The sequence below is a fragment of the Hyaena hyaena genome, unplaced genomic scaffold (assembly GCF_003009895.1).
Source record: "Hyaena hyaena isolate Hyena2069 unplaced genomic scaffold, ASM300989v1 scaffold_297, whole genome shotgun sequence".
NCBI lineage: Eukaryota > Metazoa > Chordata > Mammalia > Carnivora > Hyaenidae > Hyaena > Hyaena hyaena.
Window position 1 is genome coordinate 281,458 of NW_024080929.1, and position 20,318 is coordinate 301,775.

Below are 20,318 nucleotides of genomic sequence, written 5' to 3' on the forward strand. Positions count from 1 at the left end.
CTGTCAGAAGAGGTTTAGTTTAAAATGATGACATGGAGATTACCTTCTAGAAGACTCATTTAAATGTTTAGAATTTCAGTTAAGCATCGAAACTCTTGGTTTTGGCTCAGGACATGATCTCACGGTTTTGTGAGTTCAAGCCCCGCATTGGGCTCTGCACTGGCCACATGGAGTCTGCTTGGGATTCTCTGTCTCTGGCTCGCTCTCTGACCCTCCCCCACTCACACTGTCTGTGTCTTTATCAAAATAAATTAATAAACTTAAAAAATTCTTTAAATTCTTTGACTTGGTGGGCGCCTAGGTGTCTCAGTTGGTTAAGCATCCAAATCTTGATTTCAGCTCAGGTCATGATCTCATGGCCATAGTGGGATCGAGTCCTGCCTTGGGCTCCACACTGAGCATGGAGCCTGCTTAAGATTCTCTCTCTCTCTCTCTCTCTCTCTCTCTCTCTCTCTTTCTCTCTCCGTCCCTCCCCCTCTCCCTCCCTCTGCACCTCCCCTGCTTGCTGGCGTGCGAACACACACTCTCTGTAAAAAAAAAAAAAAAAAAAAAGATGCTTAGTTTTGAGCAACCAGAGTACAGGCATATGTCACTTAGATTTTCACCAAACAACCCTGGAAATCACCTGGCTCAGTCATCCATGGGATCACACCTCTGTCAGGCACTCACAGGTCAGGCCTGGAAAGGACTGTGGATGTCTTTGCAGAGATTCCTTAGTCTAACTCTGCCTACTCCTTACTTAGCAGGTATCCTGGGGTCATTGGAAGCCTCCTCATCTCACTTCCTTGTGTCCTTGTCCCCCAGTGCCTTTGGAGAGAGCTTAACCTGAGCATGCCCTCCATGTTTTACAGGCCGGCGCAGGACATCTCATTGTCATTGTCAGCCAGGAGCTCAAGGCCCCACAGTCCTACTTCCTCCCTCACATCTGGGGGTTCCCTGCCCTTGCTGCAGTCTCCACCAGCCACAAGATTGTCTCCTGCCCAACACCCCTTGGTCCCAAACCAAGGAGACCACTCAGCTCACCTGCCTAGGCCACAACAGCATTTCCTTCCGAACCCGGCTCACCAGAGTGATCATTACCGGCTCTCTCAGCCTGGCCTGAGTCAGCAGCAGCAGCAGCAGCACCACCACCACCATCACCAGGAGCAGCCGGGAGAAGCCTATTCAGCTATGCCTCGGGCTCAGCCGTCATCCGCTTCCTATCAGCCAATGCCAGCGGACCCCTTTGCCATTGTTTCCAGAGCCCAGCAGATGGTTGAGATCCTGTCAGATGAGAACCGGAACTTGAGGCAAGAATTGGAAGGATGCTATGAAAAGGTGGCAAGACTGCAGAAGGTGAGGCCCCCGTTTCGGGGTATTAGAGTTGTCTTTCAATCTTATTTGTTTCAGATCGATGCAAGTCTCCACTTGTTGGTGCCTGCATGACTTGTGGGAAGGTCTTCTGAAAGTTAGATATGGATCAAACTTGGGGAAAGGCTTTCTGCCTAACTTTCTAGGGGAAGTCACATTTCACATTTATGTGAGGAGAAAAAAAAAACCCATAGTTACACAGTTTTCCTAAACACCATAGCCCTAATATAAACTTGATTGATTGTTTCCAAATTCCAAAAGGCAGAGAAACGTCTTCATAAGGTCAAGAACACTGGCCATTACCTATATAGGTGAACATCCTGCCAGTCTAAAGACATTTTGCCTTGATTTTATCTTTCCCAATACTGAATTTGGATCTTCAACGTGAAACCACAATTCCTACAAAAATCTCACCACTGTATTTACATCCAGATCCAGCCCTGCCTTATTCTGGAAAAGGCTTAGAGCACTTTTCCAAGTGGGAGTTCTCATTGTAAATCTTTTTCAGCACCTCTTCTTTTTCCTGCTTTTTGCTTTGGTTTTTCCCTGCAGCTCACATTCAACATCTGCTGTCTCTCTTTCTGGTGTGGGTGGGGGGCAGGAGGGGCTTAGCACCACAGCTGGGTGACAGGTGCCAGCCCTAGGCTGAGGAAGTAGAAAAAGGGCTGTATGTCCCATAGAGGCATAGAATTCACAGGCTTCCCTGCCCACCCACCCCCAACCGTCTCCTCCAGCTGGGACTTTAGCTCTTGAGCGCCCTAAGCTAGGAACCTTAGCTCTTGGCTTCCAGTGGCTGTCAGTGAATAGGGTTATGCCTTTGGCAGCCTCCTTGCAGCGTTTGTCATTGTGGAGCTCATGTGGTTTTGATCTCCCGACAATGTGAACTGTTCAGGGGAGGTGAGGGTGAAGGTGTGGGAGGGAGAGGACATTGCCCGGTTTTGTTCAGCAGCTCTGTCCTTAGGAGACACCCGGGACTGGAAATTTCAGGGGCCCGAATGAAACTGAGAATGTGTGTTTACACACAGGTAAACAGGTCTGTGTCCTACAGTTGAGGAGGGCTTACTGTCAGCTGAGGTTTTTTTTTTTATGTAGCAACTCCCCCCCCCCCCATAGTATTCCAAAATCTTGATGGGATTTGTTGGGGTTGAGTGAGAACTGTTTCTCCCTGGTTTTGCCCCCCACCGCCAATTTTGCATTTTCTCTCTCCTCTCATTTAACTGTACACCCCGCCCCCAATCACACTGGTACAACAAATATAACCATACTTGCACACTCAAAGAAGGCTGGCCCAGTTTGGCTGATTGGGGTTGATAGATACCCCTCCCCAAACTCTATTCAGGGTGGCCCCAGCCCCATCTCTGATGCAGTAATTGGCAAGGTGGGTGACAGGCGAGAGAAGCAGAATTGGATTTGTGTTGTTGTTTGTTGTTGCTTGTTCCCCAGCCAGGGGAAAGGTGCCTCAACCAAGTGTAATTGGCACAGCGTGAGTGTTGGGGGAAGTGAAGGCTGACCCAGTGCCGCAGTGGATGAGAGGCATAAGTTGGGCAGAAGAGGGAAAGGAAAGTGGGAAGACTATGGTAGGTATCAGCTGGTGCTAGACAAGATAGGAAAGGCCGAGGCTCGTGAGGGGAATAATTAGACAGAAACCCCCCACCACCTCCCTCTTCCCTGCCCCTACCATTCTAGACCAAATCAGGGGATTCGCCCTTCTGTGACTTCTTTTCCTGGAAGGTCCTGTGGATGGCAGTAAAACTGGCCCATTTGGGGGGTACAGCATCTACACAGGGGGTAGGGAAAGATTTGGTATCAGATCTCGAAATAGTACTCAACAATTTGAGTGAAGGGACTGCCCTCCGAGTGTGGCATTCTGTGGGGGGACTGGAAAGCTTTGCCTTCTCAAGGCTGCCCAGAGCCGACTAATACCAAGCCTGCTCTTTCAAATGGAAATGTTTATTTTCTGTACCGAGCACTTGAATTTCATGCACAAGCTTTATCGGGCCCAGGCCTCGCAGATCTTGTCTCAAAATGCCATTCACCAGTTTTCACCTTCTGTGCTGCTATCTTGGTGCCATCTGCAAAGAGAAAAACACTCTGGAGTCCGCTCTTTTCTGTGGTGTAAGCCTCATTTGTTTGCAGGCAGTCCTGCCTCAGGCATCATTTTGGAGCTGGGGCAGGTGGAATCTGAGTTGTTTGGTAACCCAGCCTTTCCCCCAGTCTCCCGCTGGAGGCCTGATACTTCTCTCCAGAAAGTACCCCGAGCTGTGTTAAGGAGGGTAGTGGAAAACTGAGAAGGAATGCAGAATGGTTATAGGAGTCAGATTTAATTTGCAAATTGCTTAATAGGCCATGGGGTTTATTTATCTTATACAAATCATATGCAAATATCTCTGTGGCTATTTTATGTGCAATGAAGCTATACTGGTCTAATTTCGTATTTTCTTCCCAATTCGGGCTGATTTGGGGCAAGACCCTTTCTCTGTGAGGTTTTGTGTGTTGTTGGGTTTTGTTGTTGTTGTTATTTTGCATTCTACAGGATTTGCCCTGGTGTCATAAAACACAACTCCGATCACAAATTTCTGTTGAAAAATCCATTCCAGTCTCCCACTATGGGAGAAAGTCCAAATACCTGGCATTAAAGCCCTTTTATGATCTGACTCCAGTCTATCTTTGCAGCCAGATCTCACCAGCTTCCGTCTGTGTACCCCACAGTGTCCAGCCAAATGAGACTATTGGTCATTCTGGGAATGCGTTCGCTCACTCAGAATAGAATACCCTTCCCCTCACCTCTGCTTATTGAAATCTGACCCAGCTTTCAGGATCTGACTAGAAATGCCACCTCCTGCCTGAAATTGTTCTCCTCTCCACTCACCCCAACCAGGAATACCTTTTCCTCCCCTGCACTTTTCTGGCATTTACTTCTACTGTCCTGAATAATGCATCCTTCTCTATATTCTTGTTATTGATTAGAATGAAAGCTCCTTGAAGGGAAACAGTAATGCCCTCACTCATATTTACACACCCCACCGTATTTTTAAAATGTTTATTTATTGGGGTGCCTGGGTGGCTTAGTTGGTTAAGCGTCTGACTTTCGCTTAGGTCATGATCTCACGGTTTGTGGGTTCGAGCCCCGTGTCGGGCTCTGTGCTGACTGCCAGCTCAGAGCCTGGAGCCTGTTTCAGTCTGTGACTCCCTCTCTCTCTGACCCTCCCCTGCTCACACTGTCTCTCTCTCTCTCTCCTAGAAATAAATAAAACATTAAAAAAATTTTTTTAAATGTTTATTTTTGAGAGAGAGAGAGAGAGAGAGAGAGATTAGCAAGGGAGGGCCAGAGAGAGAGGGAGACACAGAATCTGAAGCAGGCTCCAGGCTCTGAGCACATAGCCCAACGTGGGGCTCGATTTCACGACCCATGAGATCATGACCTGAGCCGAAGTTAGATGCTTAACCGACTGAGCCACCCAGGTGCCCCTACCCACTATGTTTTTAAGAGCTCTGTAACTATTTGGCCCTTGGTAAAGGTTTGTTAGATTGAACTGAACTACTGCATAAGGCTGAGGCTTAGAGTTTTAAGGTTTGCCTCTGCCACTAACTCGATCTCAGAAAGGGAAGTTTTACTTTTCTGTCTGCTAAGATGGAAAGAGGTGTCCTTGTGAAGGCAGATATTCAGGCAAATTGAAACAAACATGGGAAAGCCCTTTGGAAACTCTGGAGTAATGTTATCTGTGTACTATATACATTATTAATAGTATTTTCAAAATTAAGAACAATTCTTATGCAGAAATGAAAATCATTTCTAACTGTACTGATGAAATTTATTCTCCTACCACCTTCTCTGAAGAAGGCAGAAATGGTATTCGTTTTTAACCTGTGAATTAGTTGCTGAGCTGAAGGTTGACTTTAGCAATCCTTCTGGGAAACTTCTCTCATCTGACTATGTTATGCTGGTGTCTGGGCCATTTGTAAAGCCCTGGCAGAAGGTTTTATTAAGGGTTTGCAGATAGGTTTCCAGACCATCTTTCCCACTAAGTTCCTAACATCCCCACTATCTTTCCTCTTTTTATTTTTTTTCAGGTGGAGACAGAAATCCAGCGTGTCTCGGAGGCATATGAGAACCTTGTGAAGTCATCCTCCAAAAGAGAGGCCCTGGAGAAAGCCATGAGAAATAAGCTGGAGGGTGAAATTCGAAGAATGCACGACTTCAACAGGGATCTGAGAGGTGAGGGACTTATTTCTGAAGCACTGGCCAAGATAGTGAAGGGAAAGTCTGAGGAGTATAGCTTGAGCGTCTCAGGGCTTGACCAGCCCACTGGTATGGTGATGAAATTGCAGGGCATAGGCAAGGCTAAGTTTCAGGGACTGCAATAGAACTTGGTCCCAAGTTTGCTTAATTGAAGTGGGATGAGCTCGTGTGTTAATCAGCTAATATCCCTCCCGGGACTCCTGGACCCTCCTGGCCTGTCCCCACAATCTACACTGCTTTTCTTCCTTTATAGGTTTTGCAGAGGCTTGTATTTGGGCTGTGCAAGCTTGAAATAGTGACATCCTCCAATGTTTCTAGGACTCCCTCCTTGTATTTCTACTTTAACATGATAATACTGAAGATGGTGAGAAATGACCACCTTCATCACCTTCGAAACTGATGACCTGGGGGATGTTATCTTCTGTCTTTGGATTTAGATGATCTTATTGATCAAACGAGACAGCTACACTGGATGCTGTCCATGGTCCCCTTCTAGCTCTCTGATGTCACACGATTTTAAGACTTTATGATAACTTTGGTGCTCTTTTTTCCTGGGGAATGAAAGATGTCATATTCAGGGCTAGATTCCTTCACTGGAATTTAGGATTCTGCACTTAGGTTTTGTCAGTGAGGAGTGAAAGTGTTCAGTACTCACCTCCTCCTTCCCTACCATGGCTTAGTTTTGTTTGGGGTTCCACATTTGCAAATCTGTGTCTGTGTCACCTATTCCTGAGTAACAAGAAGAGGCAGGCTTGTTTTGCCCAAAATCAGTATTTATTTATTTATTTTTATTATTATTTTTTTTTTATCTTAGGAGAGAGAGAGAGAGTGATAACAAGTGGGGTCAGGATAGAGAGAGAGGGAGAGAAAATTCAAAGCAGGCTCCATGCTCTCAGTGCAAAGTCCGATGTGGGGCTCAAACTCATGAACCATGAGACCATGACCTGAGCTGAGATCGACAGTTGGATGCTCAACTGAGCCATCCAGGTGCCCCCGAGATCAATATTTAGCGGGCAAACACTATGTGCTTGGAAGTTTGTATATGAGGACCTGGTTGTTGATTGTTTCTGAATTCCACAGAGCGTCTGGAGACTGCCAACAAGCAGCTTGCGGAGAAGGAATATGAGGGGTCAGAAGATACTAGAAAAACCATCTCTCAGCTCTTTGCAAAAAGTAAGTCTGAAAGCTCCAGCAGCAGGTATGAATGCGTGGTTGCGAGCAAGATGGGTAAAAATATCATACAGTTCTGTTGATCCATCTAGAACAGCCAGAACAGAGTGAATGCCATCGAGGGATTCTTTCTCCTGTTCAGGCATAAAGTTGGGATTGTTGTTCTTTTCCTTCTATGCCAAGAAGGCCGCTTGCCACGTTTAGTCACACCAACATGGCTCCTTCTGTTTTGAAGCAGAGAAGCCCCCTTGAAATCCCTGCTTTTGTCATGGCTAGCTGCAAAGGACCTCAGGGAACATGGTGTCGCTTAATGTTGAAGGGATTTTATTGTTGAAGCCTCCATGTGCTGGCTCCAGGAGAGATGGGATCAACATGCAGGATTGATGATTAGTGTTTGGAATACCTGATCTGCACCTGCGGCTCCCTTAGTTCAACACCCTGTATTATATCATATTGTCACATGTTGGCAGACTCCAACAGTAGCTACAGGAGGACCCGCTGCTAGCCCTGAACTAGTGACTGGTTGCAGAGTTGGAGGATAGGGAGGAGGGCAGAACTATGTCTTCCTCATAATACTGTTTCCTTTGTCTGGAAATACTCCGAGGACCGTGACAATGAACTAATCCTCTTCTTTATCGGTCCCTAATAGACTCCACCCAGCTAGACAATGCCTCATTCTTTCCAATTGCCACAATAAAACCAGCAATATAAACTATGCAGGGATTGAGTCCACAGAGGGAAACAGATGAACTACCCTCACTTCTGCAGATGTCCGTAATTAGTGTTCCCTACCCCCAGCCTCCCTCACTGTGGTTCCCAGCTAGAGTAGTGCATGGTGGGGACTTGTCAGGCCCCATCTTTGCTGGGCCTCCACATGACCCTTTCAAGTCATTCCATGCGGCTTCTAGTCAGCTTTTACAAGTTTGTTTGATCTTCACTTACAATATCCCCCTCCCTTCCCGAGTTGCTCTGTTGTGCTCTGACCTCAGAAGTGGGGCTTTTTTTCTCCTCATTTCCCTGGGCCTCCTGTTCCTTTGTCAGTATGTGTTAGAGGGAAGAATGTAGTTTTTCTGGTGTCATCAGTACCTCGTGAAAATTGTTGTGAAGTTGCCTTTGTGGTGTCACCGTTAACCCTGGAAGTTAGTTCACTGGTGGAGAAGATGGCAGCCTCCCGGGACAAAACAAAACAAAACTAAAGAGAAAATGTATGAATTCTTTCCCTGGATCTGCTAGTTCATATTCCTCCATGTGTGGCAATGGTATTTCAGGTGTCCTACAAGCTATGCTACTGGTTTATAAAATGTGGGAATTTAGTAGGAAAAAAATGTATTCACAACAGGGTGAGAGATTGTCGAATGGAAAAATGGACTCTGCTTAGTAAGCAAGGAAGAAGGCATGACTTGCAGCCCTTTAGTTCTTTTCACTTTTGGGCATCAACAGGGTGCTGCATGGTTGGAATTGGGGTAAGAGCCAAGAAAGCCCTCTTGAAAAGCCTCCCTGGGGAATGTGCTCCAGTTACGTTAGAGAGACCAAACCAGCTCAACCCTAGGAGAAGGCAGTCTCGTTAGAGTTTAGAACAGCCTGACCTTAAGTATGGGCTCCACTGTGTACTCATTTACTAATTGTGAGACCGGGTACAAGTTACTCAAGTCCTCCGAGTCTCTGTTTTTTTTTGTTTTTTTTTTTTCATATACGAAATGGAAAAGAGAATAATACCTTCCTTGCATGACTCCTCTGAGGATAAAGTTAGTACAATACTTGGTATGCAGTAAGTATTCAACAAATGTTCATTTCTTTCCAAATTACAACTATATGGGTATGTAAAGTCAGAGCAGGAGGGAGCGTGGGGCTGCCCTGTTAAAGTTTCTCTTACAAACTTAAGTATCACGGTCTGCAGAGGAAGGGCACCTTAACCTCCAAGTGAGAATCAAAATGGTTCCTTTGCGTTTCTGGTATGAGGTCTATAAAAGGGGAGGGACTTAGAAAAGCAGGGGGGATATCTACATGTGTCATGGTCATTTGTACCTCCAAGGCAATCCTGGATTTATTTCAATTAGAAAATAATGCTAGTGAGTAAAGAGTGGGATTTGAAGTTTTATACATTCTATGGAATACCATTTTTAGATTGGTTTAATATATTGTCTTGAGGAGACAGCTGGGAAAATTTTGGGGGGCTCAATTGTTCTTTTGCCAATATAAGACCGCTTGAGGAAATAAAATTGAAGACCCAAGCTTGTCTGCTCTCCTGTGTGTGTGTGTGTGTGTGTGTGTCTGTGTCTGTCTGTGTGTATTCTTTGCATAATACCTTTCAAAAACATTTTTACATACACTTTCACATTGCTTCTGTATAACAACCATTATTAAGTGACTTTTCTGAGTTTACATAACAAGTTTGCAGTAGAAACAACGATAGGGTCCCGATCTCGGGTATCCTGGTTCATTTAGCTGTGTGTTAGAGGATATCTAGTAGGGTATGATTGTCAGTCTTGCTTAGGTAAGCTTTTGAGCCAGCTCCAGAATGGCGGTATTGATAATTCATGTCTTGATAGATAAGGAAAGCCAGAGGGAGAAGGAGAAGCTGGAGGCCGAGCTGGCCACTGCCCGTTCTACCAATGAGGACCAACGACGACACATTGAAATCCGAGACCAGGCCCTGAGCAACGCCCAGGCCAAGGTGGTTAAGCTGGAGGAAGAGGTATGTGTGGTTTCCTTAGGTAGAATATGAGCCCCAAGGAGGGGGAGAGCTGGAAAATCAGGGGCACTGGGGACTCCCCATTTTGGTGAACTGGCAGCTATGCTATCCCCCAGCATGAAGGTACCATATGCTACTTCTACTTACAGTTGTCCTCATGTGAGTGGACTTTGATTTTCTTCTTCTTCTCTGCAAGTCCTTTCCTTTGGTTCCAGAATAGAAAATTACCAAGGTCAAGAAGTAATTTCCATTTGCTCATTCATCTAATAAACTGACAACCCCCCTCCAAGTTCTTACTATGGACCCAGCCCTGCCTTCGGCCTGTGACAGATACATATTCTTTTAAAAATTCCTGCCCTTATAGAGCTTTAAAGCTTTATTTCAGAAGGGCTAAAAAATGACTCCAGATATTTTAAAATAGTCCAACAATCTTAAAATCAAAATGGTCCTTGTCTCCCCATGCTCAGTGGGAAGTTGGTCCTCTCGGGTTAAAAAAGAAAGAATCTTGATGGGTAGGCCTCTCTTCTAGGATTTATTTTGCAGATTGGTTTTGAAGTAGAAGCAATCTTGAGGGGCTCTGGGACAGGATGGGTTCCAGGGAAAACTTACAGTTTATGGCAGGCCAGGAACTGCGCCCTGGGTCTTACTGGCTATGTGAAGGGGAAAAAGTGTCAGTTATTTGTGTGCAAGAATGGGGTCTTTCTTTGACAAATACAAGGGCCCCCCAAATCCTAAGCATATGATAAATGTGCATCTGATTAGTCTTGATGTGGATGTTACTCGATTGCAACACTGAACTGTGTTCATCTGAAAGAGAAGGAATATTGCTGCTGGCCTGTCATTAATTAATCTTGGGTATCCGTTGTCATTGTATTGAAGTACTACTAAGGCTTCAGTGTTTTGTACTTCAGGGAATGGTTTGTTCCAACAAAAGTGGATGCCAAAGTGTAACTTGGTGAAGAAAATTTCACATCCCACTAGTCTAAAATTTGAATGTTTTTACAAAAATTTTTTAATGTTTATTTTTGAGAGAGACAGAGTATGTGATGGGGAGGGGGAAGAGAGAGAGAAAAAAAGAGACACAGAATCTGAAGCAGGCCCCAGGCTCCGAGCTGTCAGCACAGAGTCAGACACGGGACTCAAACCCAGGGGCAGCAAGATCATGACCTGAGCAGAAGCCGGACACTTAACCGACTGAACCACTCAGGCGCGCCTAAAATTTAAAAATTTTTAAGACAAAAAATAGCCTCCATTGTAACAAATTGAAAGCTTTATAAACTTGAGACCAAAAAAAAAAATGTTTAGTGACCAAGCCCTCAGCGTTGCAGCTCTTGCATGTGCGGTGTCTTTCCTACCTTCATTCATGACCTGCCTCCGTTCCCTCAGGAAGAATGGTTCTAGTACCTAGAGATCTCCTGACTCCCGGATACCTTTTGCTTTTTTGGGATGGGAATTAAAACACTTGTTGGAACTGGGTTGTGGCTTCATACATTTCCAGTAGGTGATGTTGCCTGACCTATGATGTCCTTGACCTGACTTATGTCATCATTAAACTTCAGGTTGTATAAAGTCTGGCTAGTGTCCTGCTTCATTCGTGGTCTGCATCAGAAATATTGAGTTGCTTTATTGAACATGAGGAATATTCGTGTATGTCTGGTATCCAGACCTCAGGAGCACCCCGTTTAACCTTGTGCTACTCCTCGTATATTCTTTCCCCTCTCCCTTTTGTGAGGAAGTCGCAGAGTCAATGACAAGACAAGGATAAGACTGTATTCTTTTAGAGAAGGGAAAAGAGACTGGCTGAGAAGTAGCTGGCTGAGGGTCACATGGCAAGTGTCGGGTAGAGCCAGGAATAAAACTGGAGTCACATGACTCCCTAGCCCATGAATTCCCTAGCCCTTGCTGCTTGTCTCCCCATCTGAATCATCCTTTGGTTCCATTCCCAAGGAGAAAATGTGGGCGCTTGTTGTTCAGATTTAGTAACCCCTGCATCTTTTCATTTAAAAAAAAACACAAAAAACCTCTTCACCCGTTAGGCCCCTCTTTTTCAACAAGAAGCTTGTCCAGCCTGCTTCGAGATTTGGGTATATATACACAGCACTGATGCCCTTCCAGGATGCGGGCCCATCCAGTAGAAGATAAATGGGGACAGAGACTCTGCAGCTCTCTCGGTTTGCTCTGTCCTAGGGCTCAGTAGTAACTGGTTGTTAATCATGAAAATAATATACATCTAAGGAGAGGATGTTAATTTGTAGTTCCCACTGGGCAGCCCTCACTGAAACAGTTGCCTGAAATATATTTCTGGCTTCAGACTTCTGAGGCTTTTCTGGGCATTTGTTCCAGAGATATTTAGTCGTTTTCCAGGGCCGGGTCCCCAAAACACGTAGATTGACAGTGTAAAAAAGAAGTTCGCAAACTTGGGCTAGGTTTGAATCGTGGCATCTAGCGGCCAGATATGTCAAATGAACTCATCAATTATTGTCAATTTTTTAGCCTTCGTCCAGCTTGCGCTTTTGCTCAGAGGCTAGTGGTTGGGAAATTCTGAGTTGCTGTTGCTACAAGAGGTGGAACATTTGATGGGGAGAGCAGGCTGGGAGCCTTCTACCCAGTGGAATCACAAAGGCAGAGGCCATGTAATGTCTTCCAGACTCTAGCACATGAAAGGGCTTGAAACCACATCTCAAGAAAAGTCCACTGATTGGTATTTTCTTTCTTTCTTTTTTTTTTTTTTTTTAGCAGCCTATCAGAGATGGCTTTGCTCCTACGTGGTGTTTGCCTTCTCTCCTCTATAATAGTCAAAGGAAAACATTCCTTTTCCTTATTCTCAAATATAGGAAGTGATCCTTGAAGTTTGGCTTTTCTGCTGTGACTCCATGCCCACTAGGCTCATTCTACCTGGTGTCAACTTTTTAAGTATGAGACATTAGAGAAAGGGGCTCTGGAAATAATCTAGTAAGGAGTCTTCACTGTTCACAAAACTAGTGAACATCTCTAAATCAGGAAAGGGTATTCATGAATAGAATCTGTATTTCTCTATCTGTTGGAGATGTAAAGTCCTTTTGGAAGGCAGAAAGATATGTCAGACATTTGCCTATGTCTTATATAAACAGAGAATTAAGTTATGGCTCACAAATGGCACCTTGAATTTTTCTTAGAAGTTCTTCCAGGGGAAATATCTGTAGTCTGCTTTGCAAAGGACAATTAGGGAAATTTTCCCAAATTAAGTCATTTGTCTAAGGAGTATGTTCTTAGCCTGCTAAGTGTCAGGGCAGGTCAATACATATATCAAGTTATTATGTTGTACACCTGAAAATAATATAAGGTTATATGTCAAATATATCTCAATTAAAAAAAAGTCAGAGAAAGATTATGACTACTTTAACAGTTCCAGGACCCTTGCATGCATTTATGTCTTTTTCTGTATGAAGTCCTCATTTAGATGCTTTTCCTGAAATTCAGTTTATTTTTCTAGTCCCATTAAGTCTCTTGCCCATGATAGTCTACATTCACCGTGCTCTAAGCTCTATACAGAAATGTGCCTCAGGCTTACAGAGAACTTTCTCCCGTAGTCACAACTTCCTTCTTCTTCTACGCTCAGCAGAGATTCTCTGGTCGACCCCACTCTGTTGACATCAGGGAAGGTATCTTGCTGGAACAGGGCTAGCACTTTTACTAGAGAACAGACTTGTCTTGGTTTTTTCTTTCTTTCTTTCTTTCTTTCTTTCTTTCTTTCTTTCTTTCTTTCTTTCTTTCTTTTTTTTGGTGATTCACTATGATCCAGGTCTTGCCACCAATCGGCAGCCTATGCAGCAAGCAGCAACCAAGGTAAATGGTGCCTTTCCATCCTTGCCCTTATCTTTCGGGACACGTAGGTCCTATTGAAGTGTAGGCTCATTAAACTCCAAGTCAAAAGAACTCTGTGTCCCACAGCAACCATGGTATTCTCCCATTCAAAGAGATCTCCCCCACCTCCCCTCCCCACCCCTACTAATTTGACCTCACTGGAGAGTTTCGACAGATGCCTGGCATATCCACTCACAAGGCTCAAGGCAGCCCAGGCTTCTGGCTGGCTACTGTCTTATGATGACCCAGAGCCGAGCCACTGCTTGGGTAATTGTTTCAGGGATGGTGGGAAAAAGACCCTGGCAAGATCAAAGAGGGAAGATGCTGCGGGTGGGCTGCTTACTGAGAAGAGTGCACTGGAAGGGACAGAGCAGAATGTGGGAGTGCTGGCAAAAAAAAAAAAAAAAAAAAAAAAAGCGAGTGAGCCTTGTTCTTTGGCTTTAGGCTAGAATGACGGCCACAGAGATTCAGGGTAAAGGGGCCAAGTGTTAACCTTTGCTGAACTATGATGGCTGGTGATGCTTTAGACATCGCAGTGATAACCCTTGGTGGCAGTGCGTTTTCCAGTGTCCTTTTGCCACTCCACTCAGTTCTTCTAAACAACATTCACATTGTTTCCCTCCATTTCCACTATTAGTCTTTATGGCTGACAATTTCTCTTATTTCTAGTTCCCTTGTTACTTACTTGATTTGTCATTTTGGTTTGAGAGATGGACAGTTTTACGCCATCCTCAGTATCATAACTGGTCTCCTTTCCCGGTATTAGAGGAAGCTGTGCTAGGCATCGACATTTATGTCTCATCCAAAATAATCTTCAAACGAATAGGATTTTGTTACTAGTAGGTAAAACTCACACAATAGTTCGCTGGATTATAAAGTATGGACAGAAGATCTGAGGGTACTAATTATGTGTGCACTTAGAGGGTTGATGGGAATTCGGATAAAGTACGTTATCTCCCCAAGAATCTTCCACAGTGTTCTGCTGATGAATTATTGACTCACTTGAAGGTCATTTCATCTAAGGATGATATTTCCCATATTTAAGGCTGCATATTTTATTGAAGTAGGTGTTGCTCCACCCACTATGTTAAGAAATTATGTCTCCACCCCAAATAGAGATGGAACGAACTCTCAGAGCTTGATTTTTCTCAGTTTTTTCCTATGGTTTTAACTTTTAAAGTTACCAAATTGGAAGCCTTGTATAATTCCTTTAGTCTCCTTAACAGAATGAACTCCATCCTCTTGGTACCAAGTTTCTAGAGGTGGTTTCCACTCTTCAGTTCTTTTAATATCCACCAGTGGACCACAGCCTCTTGGCAATAGACAGAGGCAGCTTGCTAATACCAGGGTAGTGTTACCAAATTGCTTCAGAAGGAACTCTTACTTGGAGCCTCGGGCTCCTGAGTAAGGCTAAATCAAATCAAATAGAAATCACAGAAGGGTCATGGAGCAACATATAACTAGTTGTATGGAGAAGAGAGGAGCAAGGAAAATACACTTTATTTGTGTGTTTGTTTGTTTAAATTTTTATTTATTTATTTATTTATTTTTAGAGAGAGAGAGCCAAGGATGTAGAGAGGCAGAGAGAATCCCAAGCAGTCTGCTCTGTGCTGTCAACACAGAGCCTGATATAGCGTTCAGTCTCATGAACCATGAGATCATGACCTGAGCTGAAATCGAGTCAGGATGCATAGCTAAGTGAGCCACCCAGGCGCCCCTTTATATTTTTATTTTTTTAAGTTGACCTGTTTATTTTAAGAGAGAGAGAGAGTGCACACACATGAACCAGGGAGGGGCAGAGAGGGAGAGAGGGAGAGAGAATCCCAAGTAGGCTCCACACTGTCAGCGCAGAGCCCGATATGGGGCTCAAACCCATGAACTGTGAGATCATGATCTGAGCCAGAATCAAGAGTTAGATGCCTAACCAACTGAGCCACCTGGGTGCCCCAGAAAGTGTACTTTAATTGTGACATTTGTGATACAGTGAGTGGAGTTGTGGGCAATGGAAGGGAAAGATGAAAATCAGTCATAGTGAAGGATGTCTTCTATGGCACTGGACTTAGTTCTGTGTAATTAGTTTCAGTGTCTTTTAGCCAGTGAAGTGTGTGTATATGATGGTGTTCAGCCAGCCAGTAACAATATCCCACCCCCCCACCTATCCATCTGTATATTTTTATTACTTAGTAAGACTTTACTCTAAAATTTTTTAATGTTTATTTATTTTTGAGAGAGAGAGAGACAGTGCAAGCAGGGGAGGGGCAGAGAGAGGAGCTCTGAGCTGTCAGCACAGAGCCCGATGTGGGGCTTGAACTCACAAACCGTGAAATCATGACCTGAGTCGAAGTTGGACATTCAACCAACTGAGCCATCCAGGTGCCCCAAGACTTTGCTTTTAAAGACTGGTTTTGGGTTTCCCTAAAAATAAAAGGGGAAGGTACAGAAATTTTCCATATACTCCCTGCTCCCACACCCGCATAGCCTCCACCATTATCAACATCCCCCACCAGAGAGGTAAAATTTGTTACACTAGATGAACCTGCATTCACATATCAGTGTTCCAAAGTTCATAGTTTATATTAGGGTTCACTCTTGGTGTTGTGTTTTCTTTGGGTTTGGACAAATGTATAATGACATGTATCTGTCATTATGGTATCATGTAGATTATTTTCACTCCCTAAAGGTTCTGTGCCCTGTTGATTCATCTCTACCCCCATGTGTTTTTTTTTTAACTTTTTGAAAACATTATTATATCTCCCACTATGAACGTTGCAAGTTTTGTCTTCTTTCAACAGATTAGGAAATTAAAGTGCGGGCAGATTATACAGTTAGTGACAAATCTAGGACAAAATCCAGATCTCTTAATTCTAAAGTATCGTGCCCTTTGCTTTGTCCACCAGTGCATAAATGGAAAAGTGCATAAATGATTAAATGAGTTTCTTTCAGATGGCCAAGATAAATGGGTAGCTTTAGGGGCCCCAGAAGTAATTTTGTATGTAACCATCTTTAAAAAAAATAAATTTGAAAGATGTCCACAGTTGTTGGAAGGAGGGAAGAGATGCCATCACGTGGTATTCATTTGCAGGGATCAGATTTTCCTGAGTCAGAAGGGGGTTAGGAGATCTGCCAAATGCTTGGGAATGGGTTCAAATTATTGCAGAAGTGCAATGGAAAAATATGATTGATTGAGCTCAAGAGTATTTGCCCTATTCTTCACTGGATTGCCTTTCTGCCATTCTTCCCACTTTATGATTCTCCTTTAAAAAATTGTCTCTTAATCAGAATGACGTGAAAGCCTTAACTTGACTTGCCAAACAAAGCAGATATATTAATGAATGTGTGTTTATTTTTCATATAGTTGTAGTGTTATAGCTGTTATGCTATGCTCATTTTTATTCTTCTGTTTGACAGCTATTTAACGTTAGCTGGTCACCAAGAGGGCAGTGAAAAATGAACTAGATCTAGAACCTCAGAGAGATGCAAAGGAAAAAGAAAGGCCCTGCCCTTATGTGGCTTATGGGATGATGCTCTATAATGGGGCAGGGACTTTGTCTTGCTTCCCATGTATCACTTCTGCTCTCAGATGTAGAATAGGGCCTGACACATGATAAGCATTCAGTAAATATCTGTCCGTCAAATGAACGAACGAATGAATCCACACATGAATTAAAATCTTATAGGGGCGCCAGGGTGGCTCAGTTGGTTAAGCGTCCGACTTCCGCTTAGGTCATGATCTTGCTGTTTGTGGGTTCGAGCCCCGCGTCAGGTTCTGTGTGGACAGCTAAGAGCCTGGAGCCTGTTTCAGAATCTGTGTCTCTATCTCTCTCTGCCCCCCCCCCCATGCTCTGTCTCTCTCTGTCTCAAAAATAAACTATAAAAAAATTAAAATAAAATAAAATCTTATACAATTACTGCTACACATTATGAGAGACTTTAGAGAAAAGCAACAATCAGGGTCACATCAGATTATTCAAGGAAAAACTCCTGGAGAGTTTAGTGATGTGGAGGAGGGATGAAGAAAGATCAGATTAAAGAAAAAAAGAAAAGGAAGAAAGAAAGAAATGATCAGACTAATACAAAGCTTGATAGTTTGCAAGGGAGGCCTGGTAGAATTTTAAGGTAGAGGAGGATAAAACATTGATAAAAGCATATTTTAGCTGACTGAGGATGAAATGAGAAGCATCAAGTAGCTTGAGATATAGGTGAGAAAGAAGAGTTTTGGTCTAAAGAAGTGAGAGAGGAGGTATAGAGGCGCCTTGGATATAGTAGATACCTAATCAATACTACTTGAATGGATATGCTAGCAGTAGCTTGCTTTGTCCTTAAAGAGAGCAATGCCAAAATGTATTTCTTGAGGAAGTATGTTATAACTGTGTGTAGGATGCACTGATCGTGTGTGTGTGTGTGCACGCATGCACACGCACGTTGTGTCAATGGCAGAGAGCAACTGAGAGTAAGGAGATCTGTTAGGTTATTATTATAATAATTTAGTTGTGAAATTAGGATTTAAAACTATGTAAGCTATGAAAATGTAAGGACACAAAAGAATATGAGATGTGTTTAATTCACATAGTAACAGTGACAGATTGGGTATGGTGGACAGAGGGAAGAGGAAGAACAATAATTTCAAGGTATTGTGACTGGAAACAACAGATTAAGTGATAATATTGACTGAACTATCAAAAGGATAGACTTTTGGGGAAAGATGAAAGCAGTCTGGGACACATGAAGTGTCAGAGTGTGAAATCCTGTACTCAGCTAGAGGTCTGTGACTAAAGAGAGTATGGTAATAAAATGTGAATATAAGCAGTGTTGAAAGTGTGACATGAATGAAATCTCCAGTAGTGCTCAAGTGTAGATCAAGGAATCTCCACCTCAACATTATTGACATTGGAGGCAGATAATTCTTTACTGGTAATAGTAGAGGAGGCTGTTTTGTGTATTGTGGGATGTTATACCCACAAGAAGCCAGTAGCAACCTACCCTGAGCAGTAACAACCAAAAATGTCTCCACACATTGCTGAATGACCCCTTGGGGGAAAAAGAGCCCCTAGTTAAGAACCATTGGAATAGAGGCAAAAGAATAAAGAACCATAGATTACACCTTTGTGGTATAGTAGGAGGTAGGGATAGGGTTGGAAGGGAAGGTGAGTCTAAAATACCAAGACAGGGTCAGAGAGAGAGAGAACAAGCAGGGGAGAAACAGAGAGAGAGGGAGACACAGAATCCGAAGTAAGCTCCGGGTTCTGAGCTGTCGGCATAGAGCCCAGCCCGGGGCCTGAACTCATGAACCACAAGATCATGACCTGAGCCAAACTCGGACTTAACCGACTAAGCCACCCAGGTACCCAGAGAAATTGGTTTAAGTGATGGATTTACTTGGCTTCTTCTAGAGGCCCATGGGTACTCATCTCTAGACCTGAGCCACTGCCTTGGCTTTAGAAACTTTTCAAGTGAACTTTCACTTCCTTGAATACTGAAGACATAGAGAAACAAATCATCTAGGATCCTATGGAGAGTACATACGGTTCATGTTCTGTCTTTTGCATGCACATACACACAAACTAAAGCAGAACTTCTATTTTGTTTTTGCCTCCAAGAGTGTGCCCATACAGAATTCTGGGATTTCATTTTGACTCCTCTCTTAGTTGTTGGCCAATGTTGAAGGGGAAAAGGGGAAGATAAAATCCATAAAATATTTGTGAATTGAAAGACTATTAGAGGGGCGCCTGGGTGGCTCAATCGATTAAGCGCCTATTTCAGCTCAGGTCATGATCTTGCGGTTTGTAAGTTCAAGCCCCCCGTCGGGCTTTGTGCTGACGGCTCAGAGACTGGAGCCTGCTTTGGATTCTGTATCTCCCTCTCTGCTCCTCCCTAATTCATGCTCTGTCTGTCTGTCTGTCTCTCTCTTTCTCTTTCTCTCAAAAATAAACATTAAAAAAAAAGAAAGACTATTAGAGACCATCTGAGATCATCTCTCTAGCCTAGTATTTGTTTTTAATTTCTTAAAACCTACTGGTCAATGGTCTCTCCTAAGAGAGAGCATGCCATATCCAAAGGCAATGAGGTGTGAAATACCATGGGTTCCTCAGGGACCTTAAATTATTTAACCATGCTGAGATGTCAAGTGTGAAAAGATGATGGAGTGAGGTAAGATGGGAGGCCCATTCTCTAGGGAAGACAAGACAACACACAAGAACATGTATATATTCATATGTATTTTTGAAGACGTGGCAATCTTTTTTGAAGTTAAGTTTTACGCAGAACCCTAATATATAAAACACATAAAAGAGAAGCCATCTGATACAACTTACCCACCACAGTGGCCTCTGAGGCACTCCACAGAACAATTTGAAAATCAGTCCAGCGTCTGGCATTTTATCTGCAAAGGACCAGATAGTAAATAGTTGAAGTTTTGTAGACCATACAGTTTCTTTTGTAACCGCACCTGCTCAACTCTGCCATTCTAGCTAGAATACATCGATAGCCAATATGTAAATGAATGGAGATGGATGGATTTGGCCCGCTGCTGACCATTTTCCTTTGTTGACTCCTAAAACCCTCCTCATTTTTTACAAACGGGGATGCTGAAGTTGAAAACGGAAACAAATTACCATCAATAGCAGAGCTAGGACTAGAATCCAAGTTTCCTGATTGCCCCTTTGTTCATTTACCTTTCATTTCACTGTCAAATAGATAGATATACATGGGGGCGCCTGGGGGGCTCAGTTGGTTAAGCTTCTGACTTCAGCTCAGGTCATGATCTCACAGTTTGTGAGCTCAAGCCCCACATCAAGCTCTGTGCTGACAGCTCAGAGCCTGAAGCCTGTTTCAGATTCTGTGTTTCCCTCTTGCTCTCTGCCCTTCCCCCGCTCATGTTCTCTCTCATTCTCTCTCTCTCTCTCTCTCTTTCTCTCAAAAATAATAAAACATTAAACATCAAACATTAAAAATTTAAAATCTGACTCTGTGTGTGTGTATGTGTGTGTTTTGTGGGGAATGAGCTCTGCCTAAGGCTCTTTTTTT

At 43.6% G+C, this 20,318-nt stretch overlaps 1 protein-coding gene across 1 annotated transcript in view; it reads left to right on the plus strand.

The window, feature by feature from the left end:
• AMOT (angiomotin) overlaps nucleotides 1-20,318 on the plus strand; it is a 46,696-nt gene that overhangs the window by 7,294 nt on the left and 19,084 nt on the right. Inside the window, exons 2-5 of the mRNA XM_039247420.1 lie at nucleotides 852-1,335; nucleotides 5,422-5,566; nucleotides 6,671-6,763; nucleotides 9,310-9,455. Coding sequence (XP_039103351.1) covers nucleotides 852-1,335; nucleotides 5,422-5,566; nucleotides 6,671-6,763; nucleotides 9,310-9,455 — 868 coding nt within the window. The remainder of the gene's footprint in view (nucleotides 1-851; nucleotides 1,336-5,421; nucleotides 5,567-6,670; nucleotides 6,764-9,309; nucleotides 9,456-20,318) is intronic.